The sequence below is a fragment of the Lolium rigidum genome, chromosome 5, assembly GCF_022539505.1.
Source record: "Lolium rigidum isolate FL_2022 chromosome 5, APGP_CSIRO_Lrig_0.1, whole genome shotgun sequence".
Lineage (NCBI taxonomy): Eukaryota > Viridiplantae > Streptophyta > Magnoliopsida > Poales > Poaceae > Lolium > Lolium rigidum.
The window spans coordinates 17,463,852-17,484,419 of NC_061512.1; the positions used below are offsets into that span (position 1 = coordinate 17,463,852).

A 20,568-nucleotide genomic window follows, 5' to 3' on the forward strand; every position below is an offset into this window, starting at 1 on the left:
CGGCATATACAGCGCAGAAACACACAAATGAGCCTCGTGATTTTAAAGAAGCCCTTCGCATTCCTCATTGGCGTGATACTATGGAAGCTGAAGTCTCTGCGCTTCAGGAAAATGGTACTTGGCAACTGGTACCTCCTGTCCCTGGTATTAATCTGATTGATTCGAGGTGGATCTTTAAGGTCAAACTGCATGCGGATGGTTCTATTGAGCGTTACAAAGCATGTTTGGTTGCTAAAGGGTACAAACAACGCTATGGTTTAGACTATGATGAGACCTTCAGTCATGTGGTCAAGCCTGCTACTATTCGTCTATTGCTGTCCATGGCTCTTTCTCATCGTTGGCATCTTCGTCAACTTGATATTCAGAATGCATTACTCAATGGCTATCTTGATGAAGTGGTATATTTGAGGCAACCTCCAGGTTTTGTTGATTCGGATAAGCCTGGTCATTACTGCAAACTTGTCAGATCACTCTATGGTTTGAAACAGGCCTCTCGTGCATGGCATGCCCGTCTTAGCTCTGTTCTTGGTGTTCTGGGGTTTTCACCTTCTGTGGATGATACATCTTTGTTCATTCTTCGCTGCCCGGATGTCATTGTTTACTTGTTGGTCTATGTTGATGACATTTTTGTTCTGAGCTCTACTGTTGCAGATATTCCTAGGTTGATCAGTCAGCTTCACTCAGAGTTCTCCGTTAAGGATTTGGGCACTCTCCACTATTTTTTGGGGATTGAGGTTTCTTCACCGACCTCTAGCAGTCTTCTTCTTCGGCAGCGCAAGTATGCTCTTGAACTTCTTGCACGTGCTAATATGTTGAAGTGCACTCATGTGACCACTCCCATGGCATCGTCTGAGCGCCTTTGCAGTACTGATGGTGATCTAGTTTCGTCTGAGTAGGGTACTCATTATCGTAGCATTGTTGGTGGACTTCAGTATCTCACAGTGGCTCGTCCTGATCTGTCCTTTGTTGTTAACAAGGTGTGTCAGTACCTCCATGAGCCACGTACACCTCACTGGTCTGCGGTTAAACGTATTTTACGTTATGTTCGCTACACTGTTAATAGTGGCTTATAGCTTCGGTCATCATCTTCCACTCTCCTCTTGGCGTTTTCAGATGCAGATTGGGCCGGCAATATGGATGACAGGCGGTCCACGGGGGATATGCTATCTTCTATGGAGAGAATTTGATTGCCTGGAGTGCTCGTAAGCAGGATACGGTCTCGAGATCAAGCATTGAGTCAGAGTACAAGGCTCTTGCTAATGCTACAGCTGAGGTTGTCTGGGTACTGAAGGAACTGGGCGTTGTTCAAGTTCAACCTCCAGTGTCTGGGTACTGAAGGAACTGGGCGTTGTTCAAGTTCAACCTCCAGTGCTATGGTGTGACAATATTGGTGCTACATAGTTGTCATCTAATCTAGTTTTCCATGCTTAGACAAAGCATATTGAGGTGGACTTTCACTTTATTCGAGAGCGTGTTCTAAGACGCAACTTCAGATTCGATTCATCTCTTCAAAGAATCAAGTAGCAGACATCTTTACTAAACCTCTCCCTTTACCTTTGTATGATCATTGTAAGCGCAATCTCAATCTTTCCCTAGTTGAGATTGTGGGAGGGTGTTAAACAATATGCATGTATACGTATTGTATAGGACACGTATTTGTACAACTATATAATGAAAAGAACCCTACCCAACGAGGCACGTTGGGACAACCATATCGTTTTCCTGTTCGTCTTTACACTGACATGTTTTCTAAGCGTCAGGCGATTCTAGCGTGGTGGGCGATGCCAATGAGCATAGGGGGCATGGATATGCTGCCTCGACTTATTAGCCAATCACTTGGTAGCTAGCAGTCTGGCTACACAAGGATGCCAAGGGTGACAAACTCCCACGTCTTCACAACAGTGAGGCTTTTCCGGCCTTAGCTGTCGATATGGCTCAAGTCAACCAGCCAGTCGTTGCGTGGCATGGTGGTGGCTGGTGGGTGGCGCGTGGAGAGATTAGGCGTGGGAAGAGAAGGTGAGGAAGTGGCAACATGGCTAGGATGTGTGACATAGATAAAGACGGTATTGTGGCCGGTGGGATGGTAGGTCGTCGGCATTAATGATGGTGGCTTGTGGAGAGGCATCGACATTGGCGTGTCCGAACATGTCCAAACACCTTTTGACATCACTAAATGTCGGGAACTGGAAAAAAAAAAGAACGCGCCCAAACTTCTGGGGCTCCGCTGGAGGCCCCTTTTTTTTGGGTCCTGGCCCCCATTGGGCCGATGGGGGGGGGGGGCTGGAGGGGCCTCCGTTATGCTCTAATGTGACACTCTATATATTGCGTGTACGTGCACATATATATTTGGGTCGTTTCCATCTTCTATAAGTAGCTTGCACGCAATACTCCCTCTGTCCACAAATAAGTGTACCTGCGGAGTTTTCAAGATAAATTATGAGGTGGAGTGAAAAGTACATTGGGAACATGCATCTCTCCTCTTTAATTCTTTCACCTCCAATAAGCTAATTGCATGTAAAAAGCAAGAAGAATATGTGCTCAATATTATTGGGTTTGATTTCCGTGCGATGAGAGAGAAGCAATTAAATTGCATTGGGAAAATAGGAGTACACTCTTTTGTGGACAAAGTTTAGAGGCTAGATGTCCACTTATTTAAGGACGGAGGGAGTACTTATTTTGACTTGTCCAGCGACTTCATTGGCTGGCTATATATGGGTTCCTAGGACTTCCGTGCAAGACACAATTAGAACGGCTCTGTAGCGAATAGACTGGTCACGATATATTATTTCTTCCTTAAAATAGGATATTGGTAGGGTAGCCACCAAGTGTCCAAGTTGTGGACCGTTTGTCATTTTTCTTAAGTGATTTTCACCATGGGAGCTGTCCGCATTGAGTACCAACCATTTTCATCATTTTGCTGAATTAGCTGATGAAATTATAAAATAAAAATTGCAGACCGACATGCATGTAAGCATGTTGGTGTCAAAAAGACCTCATGTCAAACATCGAATTTAGCTGTCTCTTCAAGCTCTTTTTGCTTGCTTGCTTGCAAATAATAGATGTCAAGGTGGCAGGTTAGCATGTCATGTCCTTCAACAAGAGATTTGACAAACATGGAATCCTACCTGAAAAAGTGGACGTACGTTTCCTTATAACTAGTAATTGTGCACGTGCAATGCACGTGTAATCTTAGGAAATCAATCAAAGTAGCAGATGCAGCCCATTCTCAAAACAACTACCAAACAACAAAATTCAGTCTTATACATACAAACCCGAAGGCAAAATTCACGGATTGGTTCTTGCTATTTGAAGTATCATCTGTTTAGTTGGAAATAAACAGCAACAGATTACAAATGTGCAATGAACTTGAGAAAGAGAATATCACAAACATACGCTTTTAAGCAACAATCTCCTATCGGCAAAACTACACTTCTGTATTCTAATAATTGTAGTGTAATCTGTGGAGAATTGAGTAATTGCTACAAAGTGAGATTTTTTTCCTTCTTCTGATTGATTTAATATCATCATCATCATTATTTTCCTCTTGAAAGTTCAGAGCGGTTCTTTTCTTTTAATCCGCAGCTCTTGTTTATTTGGTCGAGACTATTGAGCAAGTTGTATCAACCTGAGGAAATAAATGGATTGGATGGCATGCACTTTTGGCCAAACTAAATTATCCCAAGCCCATGTAATGGTACAATAAACGTACTGTTAACATTTCAGACATGCAAAACTGTGGATGACTCGCAGCGTCTGGTCCATATTTGTGTCGACACTTGAGAGTAGACCTAACAGAAGCAGTTGGGCGAAAGCATATCTGTCTAGCAATTAGAGCATCTTACCTGCTATATGTGTATCTTGCGCAACTACTATTCCTGGCGCCATTTACACTTGCAATATTTATTAGGTTTCGATGGCAATCAAGCTTCTGGGCCACTACTTAATTCAGCTGTTAGATGACGGGTGAAAGGAAGATAGCGCAAACACATATAGTTGACGCTTATGTCAACAGTATATCTGATCATATGAAAGAGGCAGACTTACATTTTCAGCGCAATAATAATAATAATAATAATAATTCTCAATTGAAACTTGTTGGCGTACTGAAACCTGCAAGGCACTATGATCTAAACATGTGACCGTAAAGAATAAAGGTCCAGAAGAAATATAACTCTTGGGAGATATTGAAGTGGAACAATAAGTAAGAAATTTCTATAAAATCCAATGTTCTAATTATTATTTTCCAGCCAAGTTTCATTGATGGAAAAACACAGCAGCGAACAACAAGACTGAGAAAAAAGCTAAACCACCAAGGCAAGTATCAGCCCCGTTCTCAAGCTGTATAGACCTATACATATAATCAAATGTATATGGGAAGATCCTATTTCAAAACCTGGCAACATAGCGGTGCTGCAAAACACAAACATGCTTATATCAGAATATGATAAATGAGCGATATCAAATGATATGTTCAATAGATGCAGTAGGAACATTGAATACTAATAATAATTGACCGGACTGAAGGAAGAACAAACCTGTTTCATCCCTCCAAGACATCCTTGTACACAATATTCTTCGTGCTTTTTCCAGTGGGATCTATGTCATTATTTGGCTTGGCCAAAATCCGAGTGGTCTGCCTTGATGCAGATTTAAATTGATAATATGTATAGGATTCCGAGACAGAGTTGGGACATTATCGATCTAATCAAGCATCAACATACAGCATTACAAACACCATAAAATGAATCATACAACTAATTCAGGTTAACAGGGTAATGAGGAGTTGAGGCAGAATTAGTAGCAAATAGTAATTACTAAGAAAACTAATTGAGAAGTAAAACAATAATGTATTTTCTGAAGAATGACCGTAGCTCTCAGTGAGACATTCAGATAATCAAGTAACCAGAAAAGAGTAGATATGTCCACATTCTCCATGCACCTGTTTGGTATAATTGTTACACACGTGATACACTATGCACATGCACTTATTCCTGATTTGAAGGGGCATTGGTAGGGGGATTAGAGTTTGGTAAACTTTACATGGGAAAAAAATTGGAACTTGATAGGGGGATTAATTTTGGAGGGTAAACAGAGCAGTCAATCATTAACTCAGCCTTAGTACAATAGACTCATGGCATAGTATATATATGCAGGAATAAGCCTTGGTACAATATGCAGATCGATTAGGCACGAAGAGGAACTCTAAACAGCACATGTGAGCAGATAAAGGTACGACAATCAAACTGTTGAGAAAAAGGAGAATACCGAAAAAGCCGGTGGAATTGCTCACAGAAAGAAGAATATCGGAAAAAATGACAGTAGAAAGTAGAAACTATATTGTCCAGTAGATTGCAGCCGTTATAATTTGATCTAGCAACATGATTAAAAGTTAAGATAATCCAAATGATGTGGGAACATGGCGCCTCTTGTCTAAAACCCGTATCTTGCTTTTAATATATAAGTAGAAAGATATTCTAAGATTATGATACTACAGCCTTATGCGGAATGTTTTAGTAAACTGATTTTTGAAATAATATATATTTATGTTTTGCAAAATTATATTTTACGATTATGCTCTACATGTAGGACTGTTTTGGCACATTCAGGCAATGGCTATTTGACTACAGGCATGAATATTTGCAGTATAGATACGAAACTACTAAATAAAAAATTAATCGCTGAATGAAACTGGTTATTGCAAATATTGCATAATTAAAAATTGTATGGAGATTGGAGAAAACCTCAGAATTTCCGGTGACAAACGGCGGCTGACGGCGGGGGCAGCTGAGACTGTGTACCTAGCACGAAAGGATAAAACAATAACATCACACATTTTCTGGTGCAGATATGAAAGTGTATTTATTTCAACTATTGTTGACTCAAAACATAAACAAATATGATCATACACTCATAATGCTTAAATCATGCAAACAAATATGAACATATCTAGTGTCTACGTTGTAAGTAGGCCAGGAAGAGTGGGTGGCGATTTCAACACAATACTCCCTTCCACCCATATTACTTGTCGCCCATGACGATCACATCTCACAGTTTTGTAGCTAGATCGTGCTCAAACCGCACCCACGCATCACTGCCACTACGGTGCGCACGATTGTACTTGTAACATGCTGTTAAGCAGATCAATACAAGGCTAAGCACCTAAGTTGCATAACTAACCTTGTGTTCACTTCTTCTTTCCCCACTTGAAGGCTAAAGCTAACTTTAATTAGTCGCAGATTTCTACCCTACCCCTATGTATAAATAGCTCACCTAGCCATTTTTCATCCCCAGTTTCTATTCACCGAACTGTCTTCCAAGTAGAAACAACAACAAACAAAAATATGTTTACTGCACATGATATCATCAGTGTGCAAACTTAAACTGGGATTTCACATCAACCCGGTGCACCAGTCTTTAATTTTGAAGAATGCATGCCATATGATATCTTGAAAATCTCGAAATTCACAAAGAGAAACAACATGCAGATGGACCTATAGATTCCTGGCCGTTTCTCCCTTCTAGTACATGATGGATTGCAGTTTAAGGCTTGCTTAAACCTGAGAATTTAAGAGCTTAGTCCAGAAGTAGCAAAGGAGCCTTCTCTGTTTTGTTGGAAATAAATCTACATCAGGAAAAAATATGGTATACATTTTTAACTGAAAAGGCAAGCATCTGGACCTACATGTATGGATGGCAAAATCTGAATCAACGTCTGAAAAAATGCTGGCTGGAATAGATAATCTATTCATGTTATTAGCAGCTAATTTAAGCTGTAAGGGTAGGAAGTACAAATAAGTCAAAATATCAGATTAAGCAAGGCATACATCTGAACCTCGAAGGGATATTTGACCATCATAAGTAGATTGCTTCAGGTAGCAGGTTGTAAGTAGGCCATCATACAAACCTACACTGACGGGCGGCGGTCGAGACGCGCGACGGGGCGACGGGACGACGGGGCGGCGGCCGTGCGAAGGGCGACGGGGCGGCGGCCGGGCGAAGGGCGACGGGTGACGGGGCGGCGGCCGTGCGAAGGGCGACGGGGCGGCGGCCGGGCGAAGGGCGACGGGCGACGGGGCGGCGGCCGTGCGAAGGGCGACGGGGCGGCGGCCGGGCGAAGGGCGACGGGGCGGCGGCCGGGCGACGGGGCGGCGGCCGGGCGAAGGGCGACGGGCGACGGGGCGACGTCCGGGTGATTATGTGCGACGGGTGATTAGCGATCGGGAGTTGTCAGCCTGGCTGTTTTAGCGCTAATCGTGGTGATGATTTGGAGCGTTAGATGTCCATCTGATGGCCGTGTTTCGTTGGATCTGCCCCCTCTGTGCTTTTTTATATTGGTATAGATTATGGATGTATATATATTATATACTGACATCCATTTAGCTCGTTCATTATGTCATCAGGAGATAATACTGTTGTTAACATACTTAACGCGCTTAACGATATGATGTTACTATCGGTCTGGTGTATTTGATGATGTTGCTTCAGATGATGCTACATGTACAGATGATGCTTGAAGCTAAATCTTCTCCTTGAACTCCAAACACCAGTAGTACTATGTTAGCCGGATCCGATGCTTGAAGAAATACACTTGTTTATCAAATGCTAGATCTTCTCCCTTAATTAAGGCTGTACTTATGGATAGCTTAAAGACATCCTAAACTTAGTTGACCACGCAATTGATCACCGGTTGGTGAAGCATTTTTGTCCGCTGAACTACTCCAATAATAGACGTTAGCTAGATCCTTTGGCCCACACGACAACCAGATACTTAGCACTCCATAATTGTATCAGCAAGACCCCATCTTGTAAGCATGATGAGGTAACGCGTCCAATTCTCAGCCTCTACTTAGGTGTGTTAATAAAAATCTTAACAGTTTCTAGCATAGGTAATCTTAAATTTTCCGAACTAAATGTGCTTAGATTTGCATAAGTGTTGACAAAAAGATTCCTCGGAAATGAAACTTGTGGTAGAATTCACTCGTGTGAGTGAGGGTTCTTCAATTATGAAACCATGATAGCACGAAGTCGATGTCAAAATCATCAGCATGGAAAGCTTGGGACAGAAGTTGTAGCATGACTGAGAAATCACATCAACTTATTACACCTGTTAAGGAACATATGGTCCTCCTACTGTGTCAGTTTGTCAATAAGAGCACCTTTAATCCCGGGATGATGATTCTTCTGCGAAAAGAAATCTCATCTTTCAATAAAGCAAAAGCAACATACAGAGGCAAGTCAGTGCAAGTAAACTTGCGCACGCTAAAAGCCAATCTCACCATCCTTTTCCAAGCTTTACACAACGCTCCTCCTTGTTAACTTCCTTTCTTCAGATATCCCTTTCAACTCATTCAAACACGAGCAAAGCTCAGCTGTCACTATCTAACAGCATGTTCTTCTCTCCAAATCATCTCTCGATTGGATGTGTCACAGCTCAGAGCAGAGTAGAAGAACAGCTTGGACGCCGAAACCGTAACAGCATGTAGCTGGGGAAGGGCCACCAGGGCAGCTCATCAGATTCCTAAGTGGTCTCATGTTTGTTGCTCCTACTTTCGCGATTCGGAAGTCCTAGCTTCAATTTCGCCTGACCAGTCCAGCAGTATCTTTCAACTGAGGCACAGGCCTCGGCTTTGGTTTTCCTGAACGGAAAAGGCGACTATCGGCGGGTTGTCTAGGTCTGGGCGGACTGTGTTGGCAGCCGGTTATGGTTGTGCTCGCCTTCGTACGTCACGACGAGCATCTCCGGCTCATCCACGCACCGCTCGACGTGCTTCCTTGCCGGGCAGCCCCTAACTGTGCTGCATTTATAGTAGCCCCTGCATTTGGTTCAAGTGACCGGGCACAGTTAGTCCTCCATGTTGACACAGGAAAGATTTGGAAAGAGGTACAGTCAGCGGTCGACAATGAGCAGCATGTGCTTGCTTTCATGGTATAGCTACATTTTCCTACCATTTAGGGCAGACAATTAAAGCTTAATATGAGGTGGGTGAACAGGAGCAATCAAGATTAGAATGTGGATTAATAAGCATGTCAATCAAACACATGTTCCATTAAGAAGTAACCTACTTTAGATCCCCAAGACTGATCTATTTTTTCACATAGACAGTAGTACAAGAAAGAGTGATAGACCAACATGATCCACTATATAATTAATTGTGCTAGCAACTAAGGTATCAGTGTCTTAGTTGTAGAAGAAACTTGGTGCTAAGAAAAGGGAGAGTGTAGTGGGGGATCCACAAATAATTATTCTACAGGTAAAGGAACACAATGAGTGCTCTGATGCAGATATCCCATCTTTGATGGTACAACATGAGGAAAAATAACATCATGACTATAATGGATTTGATGTATATACAATTGTTAGTTGACCAATGTCGTTTTTAAGGAATAATAATAATACACATCTTTTAAGCAACTAGTTGATATTCTTTCATACCTTGGATGAGGGGAACCCTTGATGGGTTTCTGTCCATACTTCCGCCATGAGTATTCATCCGGTGGTATATCAGATATTTTGTTGCTAATGGCAGGCACTTTGATCGTCCTCTTAATTCGCAACTTCCTGCAGAAAAGTAAATCATCAATCAGGTAAAGACCGGAATACACAACCCCAAGAAAAGAACTACAAGAACACGCTTTACCTTCTCTTAGAGCAATGACATTTGCCAGATGTGGCGCACTTGCCACTGCCGTCCTCACATCTGCCCGTACACCGCCGCTTAGATGCGCCATGGCGCGCATTCAATGGATCGCTCGCAGATGGGCCACAGATCAAATGCATCGGTGGCTTTCTGTCCAGGCTAGCTACGCTGCCATCCATGCTCAAGGAGGACATGAAAGACCTCGGCGATGATATTGTCCCAGTGGCACCACCACTGGGGCTATCAAACTTGAGGCTGATGGAGCTGTTGCTCCTCTTGAACATCTGGGCCTGCAACTTCTGCTGCTGCTGGAATGGAAACCTATGCGCAGTGGCACCGAACTGGAACTGCACAGACAATGGCTGGACCATCTTCGGAGGGCCGCCGAACTGGTGAGCACTCTTGCTGCCTGAGCTGAGCAAATCCAGCCCACGCAGATCAGGTGGAGACGCGCCGAACAAAGGCCGTGCCGAACCGGCAGATGTGGATGGACTGCCACCGGAGATTAGCATCCCCAATGGGGCGTTGCTACTGCTCTCCAAGAAGCCTGTCTGGTTCAAGAACCCCATAGGCTTCCTTCTCCTGGAGAGCCTGACTTTAGCATGCCCTCCGCCATTGCTGAGGAGGGAGACCACCTTCCTGAACTTGGCGCATGCCTCGCCCGTCTCTGCAGCTATGCTCCTGAGCAGGGCCGGGTCCTGCTGCTGGGAGAGCAAGGCCAGCACACCGTGGCAGCTCTCCACCGCCGCCCTGTTCGCCGCTTCCACCTCCTCCATGGCCCACCAGATGAAATCAATGGAAAAGAAAATCTAATCCTTTCTTGTTGTTAAACTATCAGTCGTGCGCAAGCAGCTCAACTTCTCGCAATACTCGCCAGGAGCAGCAGCACCTGTGCATCGCGCACAGAAGAGAGAAGGAAGAAACATATCAATACATAGGCAGAGGTCATCCATGGAATGCTCACACAGGTCGGATTTTTCATAGTAGAAAAAAAACAAGCCGGTTTGGAGACTTGGAATAAGCCACCCGGGGAACCGGATCGGTCACAGGAGATTCCGACGGCGGCGCCAAAAAAAAAAAGGATTCGTGGCGTGGAGCTTCACCGAGAACCCGAAGAGGGCGCCGCCGACAAGACAAGATTCCGCGGCAGATGTCCAAGGAAGACGAGGCCAAAGCACACCCAAATTCGAACCGGAAAAAGGACCGCGGAAGCGAGCTCACCTGCGCTGGATGGCGTGCGGGGGCGCGCCCCATCCTCAGGTCGCGGCGTTCCGGCGGTGGGGCGGCGAGGGGATCGGAGCGGAGGGAGACGAGGAGGGAGGAAGGAGCGAGAGGAGCGTGTCTTGTACTGAGAGCGCGGGGAGGAGGGTATAAATGTGTAAATTCGTTGGGTGTTGAGGTGTTAACCATGAAAAACACGAAGGATCCGGTCGTTATCCATCGAGGTCAGCGAGGTCAACGACAGGGGTCGGTGAGGGAATCTTTTCGCTGCGCGGTTTGTATCGAGCGCAAATATAAAACTTACTAAAATGAAAAAAAAATAGCAAATGGGAATTTGGATCAGGTACTTGGAATGTTCAAAAATCGGTCTAGGCCGATTCTCGACAGGTGGTAACGGATAAGATTTCAACATATCGGTTGGCTTATCGATGAAACCGATATTTCAACCAATTTTAGTCTAATAGTCGAAATTTCGGCCATTTCACTCGATGATCGATATTTTGATCGATTTTGAGTGAAATTTCATTGATATTTGGTCTGTTAGTCGATATTTTCGTTCTATAGTCTTGTAGAATTATGCATTAGCTCAAATTTCTATTTTTATTAACTAAAATGCAAGAAATCAAGGTAATATGCTCCAATATTACTTTTACATGGTATATCATAGAGAATTTAGTGCCAAAAAAAGGATTTACAAAAAAATAAGTCAATAAATAGTTAACCAATAAAATCGATTAATCGGCTGATAAGCGATTGATCATAAGTTAACGATTAACGATTTCTTAAACATTGGGTACTTGCACTTTCGAACATGCTTGCTGCTATTTGTTGTAAAATGGCGGTTTGGAATTAGTTGTAACTTGAGTTAGATACTCAATGTGTTCCAAATTACTTCGCATATCACCTTTCCATAGGATGAGTTTTTTACAAACAGTTCACTCTGTTAGGATGTGACTTTTATGATACAAAATCATAACAACAAACATATATTTGAGAGTCCCTAGAAGAAGAAAAATTCAGAGTACGAATTTAGAGGTATCAATTTTATGCCACTTAGGATATACGGTAATAGAGTAATTGTTAGTTTATTTTGAGAACTCTGCCCTTTATTACTCAAAGAACAATGTTTACATCAACACCAGACTTCAGAACCAAAAATGCCGGCCTAAATTATGGTACATCAACACCGGAGCGACCCTTCTCATAAGCAAAGTCGAAAGACCGAAAATTCCAAGCCGGCGCTCCGATCTCACGAACAATCCGGCCATATGATCCGAGGGTATCACCACTTTGAATTCTTGAATTGGATTGACGTGGTCACTCGCCACGCGCTAGCTTGACGCATCAGGTTTAAATCGCTTGACAGTGCCATCCCTCCCTGCAAGTTGTTGGTTGCATCACCTCAGGGCTAGTACCCTGAAAAATCATCACTGAAGCACCGATGAAGACTCTTGCTGCATTGCGGGCTATCACAACAACTGTTGTTACACCTCCATTCTTCGATATCGCCGCATCTAGATTCACTTTGGCTACCCGGCTGGTGGTGGAAACCAACGGGGTGAAAGGGCGAGATGCCACCTAGAGGGGGGGGGGGGTGAATAGGCGTTTAAAAAATTATGAATTTGTCTTGTAAGATTGTGAAATTAACCTAATGTTTATTTTACAAACACAAAACATAAATATGATAGGCTCAACTAAGTGCAACAACAACTAATAAATCTAAACAAGATAAGCACAAGATATATGTAAGACAAGTGATAGCAAAGATATAAGTACTTCAAGGAGGAAGAAGAGATATTTATAGTCCAAGGAGAAAACTAGGCATTTAAGGAATTTGTGTCTGCGTCCAACAGGTGCTAAGTTGGTGAAACTGATCCAGGAACCGGATGGTCCGACGCATGATCCGGTGGACCGGTCTACACGCCGGTCGGATAGTGCACAGGCAGGTGAACCGGTGCACGATTCGGTCTACCGGGTGAGGCACCGGACATATCGATGCCGACCGGGCCGCACACCGGAGCGCTACCGAGTCGGCTCGTTTTGCATCCGTTGACGCTCGGTGCACGAGCCGGTGAGCACGGATCCATCCAGTGGTAGAGCCGCTATAGGGTCAGGCGCAGGTTGTGCAAGAACACCTCAAAAGACCACTTTTCGAGAACTAAAAACTCTTCTCACGTCGTTCCTTAACTCTGATTAAGATGAAATCAATTTTGTTGAAAAGATAACGATGAATAGAAGCCAACTCTGCATACTCCATACTATACAAAATCAAGCACAAACGAGGACTTGTAGTCCAGAATGTCCGTGATGCTTTGATGAGTAGCTTAAAATCTGGGGATACTCAAAGCAAGCTGTAATTTTGTCCAGGATCTTGGCGGAGAGCGGACCATCGACATCCAAGAAGGGCAAAAAGTTTGCCATTGGTGCTTAGCAAGGTTTCTGGATTCACTGAAAGATCCTATTTTCTCGCTTGAATCAAACAAAGCGGCGATTTGTTTCGTTTGTTAATGCTTGTTCAGCCATCTGTCAAATGGGGATTTTCGTCCTAGCAGACAAGAAGAATCGGTAAATTACCTTTCCCATGCAATCCCTGATTCAATCATGTACCATTTCATATAAAAAAAACATGTTCAGTAGTTAAGGTGGATGTGCTTATGATTTTAGTTGAGAAATTGACTACAACATGCTTGTTACTTCATCATTTATAGGTGGGTGGCTTTGTTGAAGACAGTCCACAATTTTGTTATGCTTTGGTGTGGATGTTATTTCAACTCCTTAATTGCGTCTATACTGATGACTGATAGTGTGATAGCCAGTCTTGGTTTGATTTATGTCTTTATAGATTCATGTATTGGTGAAGTGTCAGACATCCTGCGCAGCAATATGATAAGTATACTTGATCCATTGATGGCGACACGATCTCTCTTGCCCGGGATGGTCTGGTTGGCACAACCATTGTAAGCAGTCCGTCGGCGAGGTGCTGAAGATCTGCGGCACCATCATCAACGGCTTCGCTGCGCCGCTCAGGCCTTGTTTACTTCTCTCGTATTTTTTCCCCAATGGGTATGGGGATGGGAGGGGATTTGGTGTTCACCCAATCCCCTGAAATACCCTTCCCCAAAAATACACTAGTATGATGGAGAGTTTTTGATTTAGGCAAAAAATGTGGGAATGGGAGGGGATGGGAGGGGATATCTCAGGATTATGTCATTCAAAACCGAAGAAGTAAACGGACTAGTGGGGATTTTCCGGGATACGAAATAATCCCCTCCCATCCCCATAGATACCCTAGAAGTAAACAAGGTCTCAAGGAGGAGCACCAGGGGTTCCTGCTCCAGTGTGCTGCTGCTGCACCGGGCGATGGGGCTCCACGCCTGCCACCATCAGCTCGTCTACTGCTACACCGGTGAGCAAGCATTGAGCTCAGCTTAGCAACACAGAGCTGCGGCATTGGTCGAGGAGGAGAAATCCACGACTTCTGTGCTCTGCACCTGCAAGTCGGAAAGGGACCGTGTGTTTTTTTATGGTGAGGGACACCGCAAGGGCATCAAACTTGGACTTGAGTCCACCGAGGATTTAATCAATGATGTCATCATCGCTCAAAAGATTGCCAACGGTAGCCATGGTATCAGCAAGCCCCTTCATCTTGTTGAAGTGCTCCGTAATCCTGCAGCCAGATACACCTCCCTGACGACGTGGGCTTAGCCCAGTGGTTGGGGTCGCAGTGGTGCACCCTAACGATCGGAGTTCGATTCCTGTCGGAACGAATTTCGGAATTGTCACGCCAAATCCCGCTTCTACTATATCAAAAAGTGTTAGTTCCTCCTAGACACGGTTTCAGATACACCTCCCTGGAACAGAAACACGCTTCTTCCACTGCTAGTGGCTATGCATTTTTCATCTGGGTCTCACTTCTCACCCACAAAATGCTCAGTGACTATCGACATAACATAACATCCACCTATATATACAGCTCAGCACCATACCTGCATAACTCGGGGTCTCAAACTCTCAATCACCATAGCCTCCCAAAAATCGAGACCCCTCGATCATCGAGCACAAAGTTTGAAACTGGCTACCACAACTTCTAACATACGAGCAGTCATTGATATTAGTACTAGTTAGGGTACGCAGTAGCCGGCATTCCAGTGCAAGAATACACAGTAGGGTTCATCACAGTGATGCGAGAGGAATCAATCCACACAGGTTCTCCTCTCTGCCTTCTCCATGCACGACTATGTCTTACATTAGCAGTTGCTTATGTTACACTCGCAGCTCCTCCAATGCCTTCTCGGCCTCCCTGCAAGCAAGTCCCAAAGATCAAAAGGCGCCAAAACTACATCTCCACCAGCAAGCAATGTCGTCGTTACCTCAGGGCTTCCCTGATCTCCTCATTCTTAGGGTCGAGCTGCAGCGCCTCTTGGAACGCGTCAGCGGCACCTTCGTAGTCCTGCGCACGTTGAGAGAATATCAGTACCACGAGAGGGCTTTGTATATACAAGTGAAGTGAATGAGTTCGATTGCAATGGTCAGATCAATACAAGCAGCTGTACCTTCATGAAACTCAGGGCTGCGCCTTCACGATACCAGGCCTTGAACCAATTGGGCCGTATCATTCTGCACTTCCGTGCTTCTTCCAGAGCTTGATCCCCATTTCTCAAACGCAGCCAGCAGAGGCTCTTGTTGGAAAATAAGGTGGCGTCATCTGGGTCTATCTGAGTTACCTGCATTTACAATGAGCAAGCAAGCACCCAGTTTAGCTTAACTAACAGGCTCTCTGCCATAGGCAAAATAGATAATCATTCTAAAAAAGGTTATGTGGACCATATCGTTGTCTTATCATTTGTACACGGTGTACTAAAACCACAGATACAAAGTCCTTGACCGACTTAAGCAAAGGAAGGACATATCAAGATGAATTGCTAAACTTCTGGTGTCATTGTACGAGAGAAAAACACTCCAAATGCCGTTGTTTCATCATTTGGATATTTGAGTTTAACATAAACCATCAGAGATATATAGCTACAGAGAAAGATTAAACACAATATTTTTAATCCTGAGCCTGATGTTCAAGGTGTGGTCCCTAACACTCGCTGGCGGTGACGAAGAAAGCAAATTCAGAGAGAGTAGAACGAGAGAGACAGTATTTGCGCCGCGCACTGCTTGCGATTTTTCTGTTATCTTCTCATTCCTTTAATTCGGACTACAAGCAAAGGCACAAGCCCACGATCCACAATGGTCGCGCCATCCCACGACCAGATCATGCCACGTGCAGGACTCGCTCCATGTTGTTAGAAACTTGGAGCAGCTAAACGCTAACTGAAACTGCTAACTGACAGCTAACATGTTAACTGAAACTGTCTAAGAAAAATAGACTAGCAACCACCTGGACTATGATGCTGCACTGGTTTATTTCAACACAAGGACTATTATTTGTTGTGTGATCTTTTGTTCCAAACAAGTACTAGATAGGCTCATGCACTTACCAGGTCAAAGAAGTACATTGCTGTAAAGTAGTCTTCCTTTGCAAATGCTTCCTTTCCTCGTGACTTGAAATCAGCAATTCTTTTTCATCCGAAACTGCGGCCTGAACACAGTAGCACGTTCAGCTACGGTATGGACAACACAGTAACAGTAAAGTTTGAAAATTTAAGTAATGTGTTGATTGATCCAAATTCCTCAACCTTAATCTAGTTAGTTTCACAAACTTGGGCAGTAGTATACCCATGCAATGCAACCATTACGACTAAAATGTTTCAGGAACTTCCCTAATGAACCAAAACGTCAGCTCAAATTTGAATACATAACTCTCCTTTTAGGTATATGTAATAACATCTTCCATACAAATAAATTAAGAGGTGCTGTACCAAGAATCTATGAAGAACTTACAGGCTTGCAGACAGAACACATCATAAGCTATTTATAAGAGCAGAACGACTTATTGTGGTCTAAGTAGAAAATACAAAGCAATCACGCATTAAGCTTCATGAGTATAACCTGGAATGAAGTAATACAAATATAATACATGCCTGAAGAGGATTGATGCGCCGAGAATTCATAGTTCTAATTATACCATCAACACTCCAATCTGGCAGAGATGAAATTGGTTTTGTGCTAGGTAACAGAATTTCAACAAGGTCACGTCGACCTTGAGCTGCTGCTCGCTCGAGTGGAATTGCACCAAGCTATATCATAAAAAAATAAACATAAGATGCTGCATAATCCAGCACAAAAATGAAAAAACATCAATGTAATTAGATTTTCTTTCGAGAAAAAGCTTTCTGAGAAAATGAGATGTTCATGAATTTATCGCACTGGCAAGAACAGTTTTAGACACTATTAAATAAACAGACCCTGATTTGCAGGAAATGTAGACACAGTACTCCCTCTTGAACCATAGTACAATATGAACTCAGAGGAACACTAAAAAATAATATGGAATGACAGTGACTTATGTAAGATCTCTTGTACCACTAGAGCTGCACCCTTGGGATGTCTTCCTAAGTCGCAGTCTGAACTCTGAAGCAAAACCAAATAGATACACTTGAATACAAACCTACTGTACGATATTTAGTTGAACATGAACAATCTATACAATGTACTTGCATCTCAGGAAACCATGGTTAGATTCTACCCTGTATCAAATGCAACAAGAAAGGGGCCAAGATTGCAAATCCCAATGTATGCAAGATAGTAAACAGAGAGATGAAGACGCAGATATACTTACCTGGCTAGGAATGTTAGGGTCAGCCCCAGCCTCTAGGAGCAGCTTGACAAAATCAGTCAAGCCATCATTAACTGCTTGTATTAAAGGAGTTGGTGCAGGGTAACCAGGAGCATTCACATCAGCACCAGCCTATGGATAACAGCAAAGTAGCTTTAGACACAGAACTTGCACGAGGAATCATGACACAATTAACCAGAAATAACAAGTCACTCAACAAAATCAGGACACGGTCATAACATAAAAAAGTTAAGAAAATACATGAATTCAGCAAATTACCGGACCTCAATCAGTAGCTTGATGCATTTCAAGGACCGCTTATAGCAAGCCACCAGGACAGGTGAAAATATTTGATTGGCCACTTTATTTGGCTGAAAAGGGAATGAATCACAGTTCTGGAGTTACTCAAATCAGATAATAATATATCTTTAAATGAAACCACCATCTATTCTGATGCACCTCGAAGAAATAAAATTTACATCATCAAGCCAGGTCAACTTTATCGCATCTGCATTCCCAATCCAATTAGGTGACGATGGAGTAGACAACTTACATCAGCAGAATGCTCCAGCAGAACCTTCACAACCTCAACATGGTCATTTGAAGCAGCCAAGTGTAATGGTGCCCCCGATGATCAACAGGATCCACTGGAACTCCTTTGGAAAGCAATAGCCTTACAGCCTCATAATGCCCTGGAGGCACAATAAATAGTACAAATCCAGATAGATCAGAACCAGAGCCTCTACAGAGTATATATACACGGAACACAATATTTGTATGCAAGCAACACCATTCGTTAAGTGCGTGGATTATTTGGTCGTCCAACTTATTAGCAGCACTAACCCACGATGTCAAGTGAGTGGATTAGTAGATAGTGTGCTAAATCGTGCATCGAGTCTGCATTTACAGTATATATACAGTACTCATGCGATGAATTAAATCAAGTATCGAGTTATCCATCATTCACAGTTTAGCACCAAGAACGAACTTGAGAATGAGAAAGCGCACCTTGCAGTGCTGCATTGTGCAGCGGTGTGGAGCCCCTCTCGTCAGGCATCGCAGGGTCGGCACCGCGGTCAAGAAGGTACCTCATAGCCTGGGCATTACCATCATGTGCGGCATAGGACATCGGCGTCACACCTACAAGGGTGAATAGAATATCTCGGTGATAAGAGGAACCGATTTTTTTTCTGCCACTGACGCACACAGAATATCAACTGGTGCATGTACTCCCTCCGTACCGGTTTACAGGGAATTACGCGTTTCGAGAAAGAACTTTGGCTGCAAATTTAGTCAGCAAAATATAACATATATGCCATAAAAATTATACCATTGGATTGATATTCAAAAGAAGTTTCCAATAATATAATTTTTGTGATATATATCTTATATTTTTGTGGTATGGAGGTAGTACCTGTTTTGGACACCACATTGACATCAATGCCACATTCCTCCACCAGGAACCGGCAGCTCGCCAGGCAGCCGCTGGAAGCAGCGGAGTGGAGCGCGGTGTTCCCCTTGGAGTCCCTGGCTTTCCGCAGGTCCATCTTGCCCGCCATCTCTGAAACCGCAGGAACAGCTGAAGTCAGACAGCACAATCACAGGCGCTAAATGGGACGAGCCTTGCAGAAATGAGAACTCCACACTGATTCCGTGGAGTGAGTCCACGCAGCCCCCGAAATTGGGGTTTCTCCCTTTAAAATGTTTTGGGGGGTTTCTGCTCAGAATCGGATGAACTGAAGTTGGCAAGTAAACTACGGATCTGCAGCCACTCCGCCCGAAATCCGTACCGCACAAGCACCGCGCGAGTGTTCCGGGGGACTGAGAGAGGAGGGAGGGGTCTTACTCTTGTGGAAGCTGAGCTCCGTGTCGAGGGCGATGCCGGAGGGGGAGGAGGCCATGGTGGCGGCAACCCTAGACGGAAGGTTCTGGCTGGGCTCCGCCTCCGCGCGTGGTGCAGGGTTTTGGGAGGGGACGGGCGGCGTACCGGGGAAGGCGGCGACGGCAGCGAGACAGGGCGCCGCAACAAGGTGGAGGTGAAACGGCCGGCCGCCGCCCGGCCTCCCTCTCCTGTGTCAACTGTCGAGTGATACCAGTGGAGGAAAATGCGAACCGCCGAACACACATCTAGTGATACATGATCCCGCTCTTTAAAATTCGAATTTGCAACTTTCAAAAAGTTTTGAAATGAACCTGTAGATGTTCACAAGTCGTGCTTATAACGGAAAGTCCAAATGTAGCTCGAGCTACATGGCTCTCTTGTTTTAACAAAATTCAAATTCAACTTTTTGAAGTTTCAAAAAATTCTCAAAAAAAAATTATTGGTGTAGGAAATGATGTACTCTACTACTGTGCAAAATCTTAGGATGAAATATATTATATTCGAGGCTACATAAAAATGACAAATTCTGACCGATTTTGGAGGTTTCAAAATCTGTATTGTTCCCTTATTCAGATCCAAGGATTTGTGAATTTTGCACAGCCCAAAATACTCAGTCTTTCGTATTGCTTTTTTTTCACAGTGGTAGAGTACACCATTATCTATCTCAAGAATTTTTATTCTTATTTTTTAAAATGATGAAATGTCATTTTTGAATGTTAAAAACAACAGGCTACATGTAGCTTGAGCTACAAAATGCCACACTCGTGCTTATAATACCTATAACTTTTAGAACCAAATTTGAAATGGAAAACCCTCACGATTACCTAGAGGATCTTCTGGCGCCCGGTCGTCTGATACACCATGACGCGTCATCGGCCCCACAGTCGCTCACGCATCGCTCCTCTCTTTCCCTAATGAAACTTCATGAGAGAGCGGGGCATCGAGCTGATGTTCCACCATCGATGTCTCCACCTCCGCCCATGCGAAAGGTGTGCCTCCTCACATCACCTCTTCCTCGACAACTACCGCGAGCTCCGCCATAGTCAGATCGCCCCCTCCTCTCTCACCTTCTTCTTGGATACCACCAACGCCGGCCTTGCAAG

The 20,568-nt window shown here is 43.9% G+C and overlaps 1 protein-coding gene and 1 pseudogene across 1 annotated transcript; both read right to left on the bottom strand.

Moving 5' to 3' along the window:
• Positions 1–8,046: 8,046 nt before the first annotated feature.
• LOC124655114 (probable WRKY transcription factor 74) lies at positions 8,047–10,964 on the bottom strand. The gene is made up of 4 exons (XM_047194071.1): positions 10,860–10,964; positions 9,639–10,527; positions 9,434–9,559; positions 8,047–8,813 (listed from the first exon to the last, which is right to left on the bottom strand). The coding sequence occupies exons 2-4, from the start codon at positions 10,412–10,414 to the stop codon at positions 8,669–8,671; spliced, it is 1,047 nt and encodes a 348-aa protein (XP_047050027.1). The 5' UTR covers positions 10,415–10,527; positions 10,860–10,964; the 3' UTR covers positions 8,047–8,668.
• A 3,772-nt stretch (positions 10,965–14,736) lies between these two features.
• LOC124653007 lies at positions 14,737–19,592 on the bottom strand (annotated as a pseudogene).
• Positions 19,593–20,568: the final 976 nt, after the last annotated feature.

Coding starts and splice junctions, on each gene's coding strand:
- LOC124655114 (XM_047194071.1), bottom strand. CDS start 10,414: ATGGAGGAGGTGGAAGCGGCGAACAGGGCGGCGGTGGAGAGCTGCCAC. Junction 9,560..9,638: donor TGTCATTGCTCTAAGAGAAG/GTAAAGCGTGTT, acceptor ACTTTTCTGCAG/GAAGTTGCGAATTAAGAGGA. Junction 8,814..9,433: donor AAGGGTTCCCCTCATCCAAG/GTATGAAAGAAT, acceptor AACCAAATGCAG/GGGCTACTATAAATGCAGCA.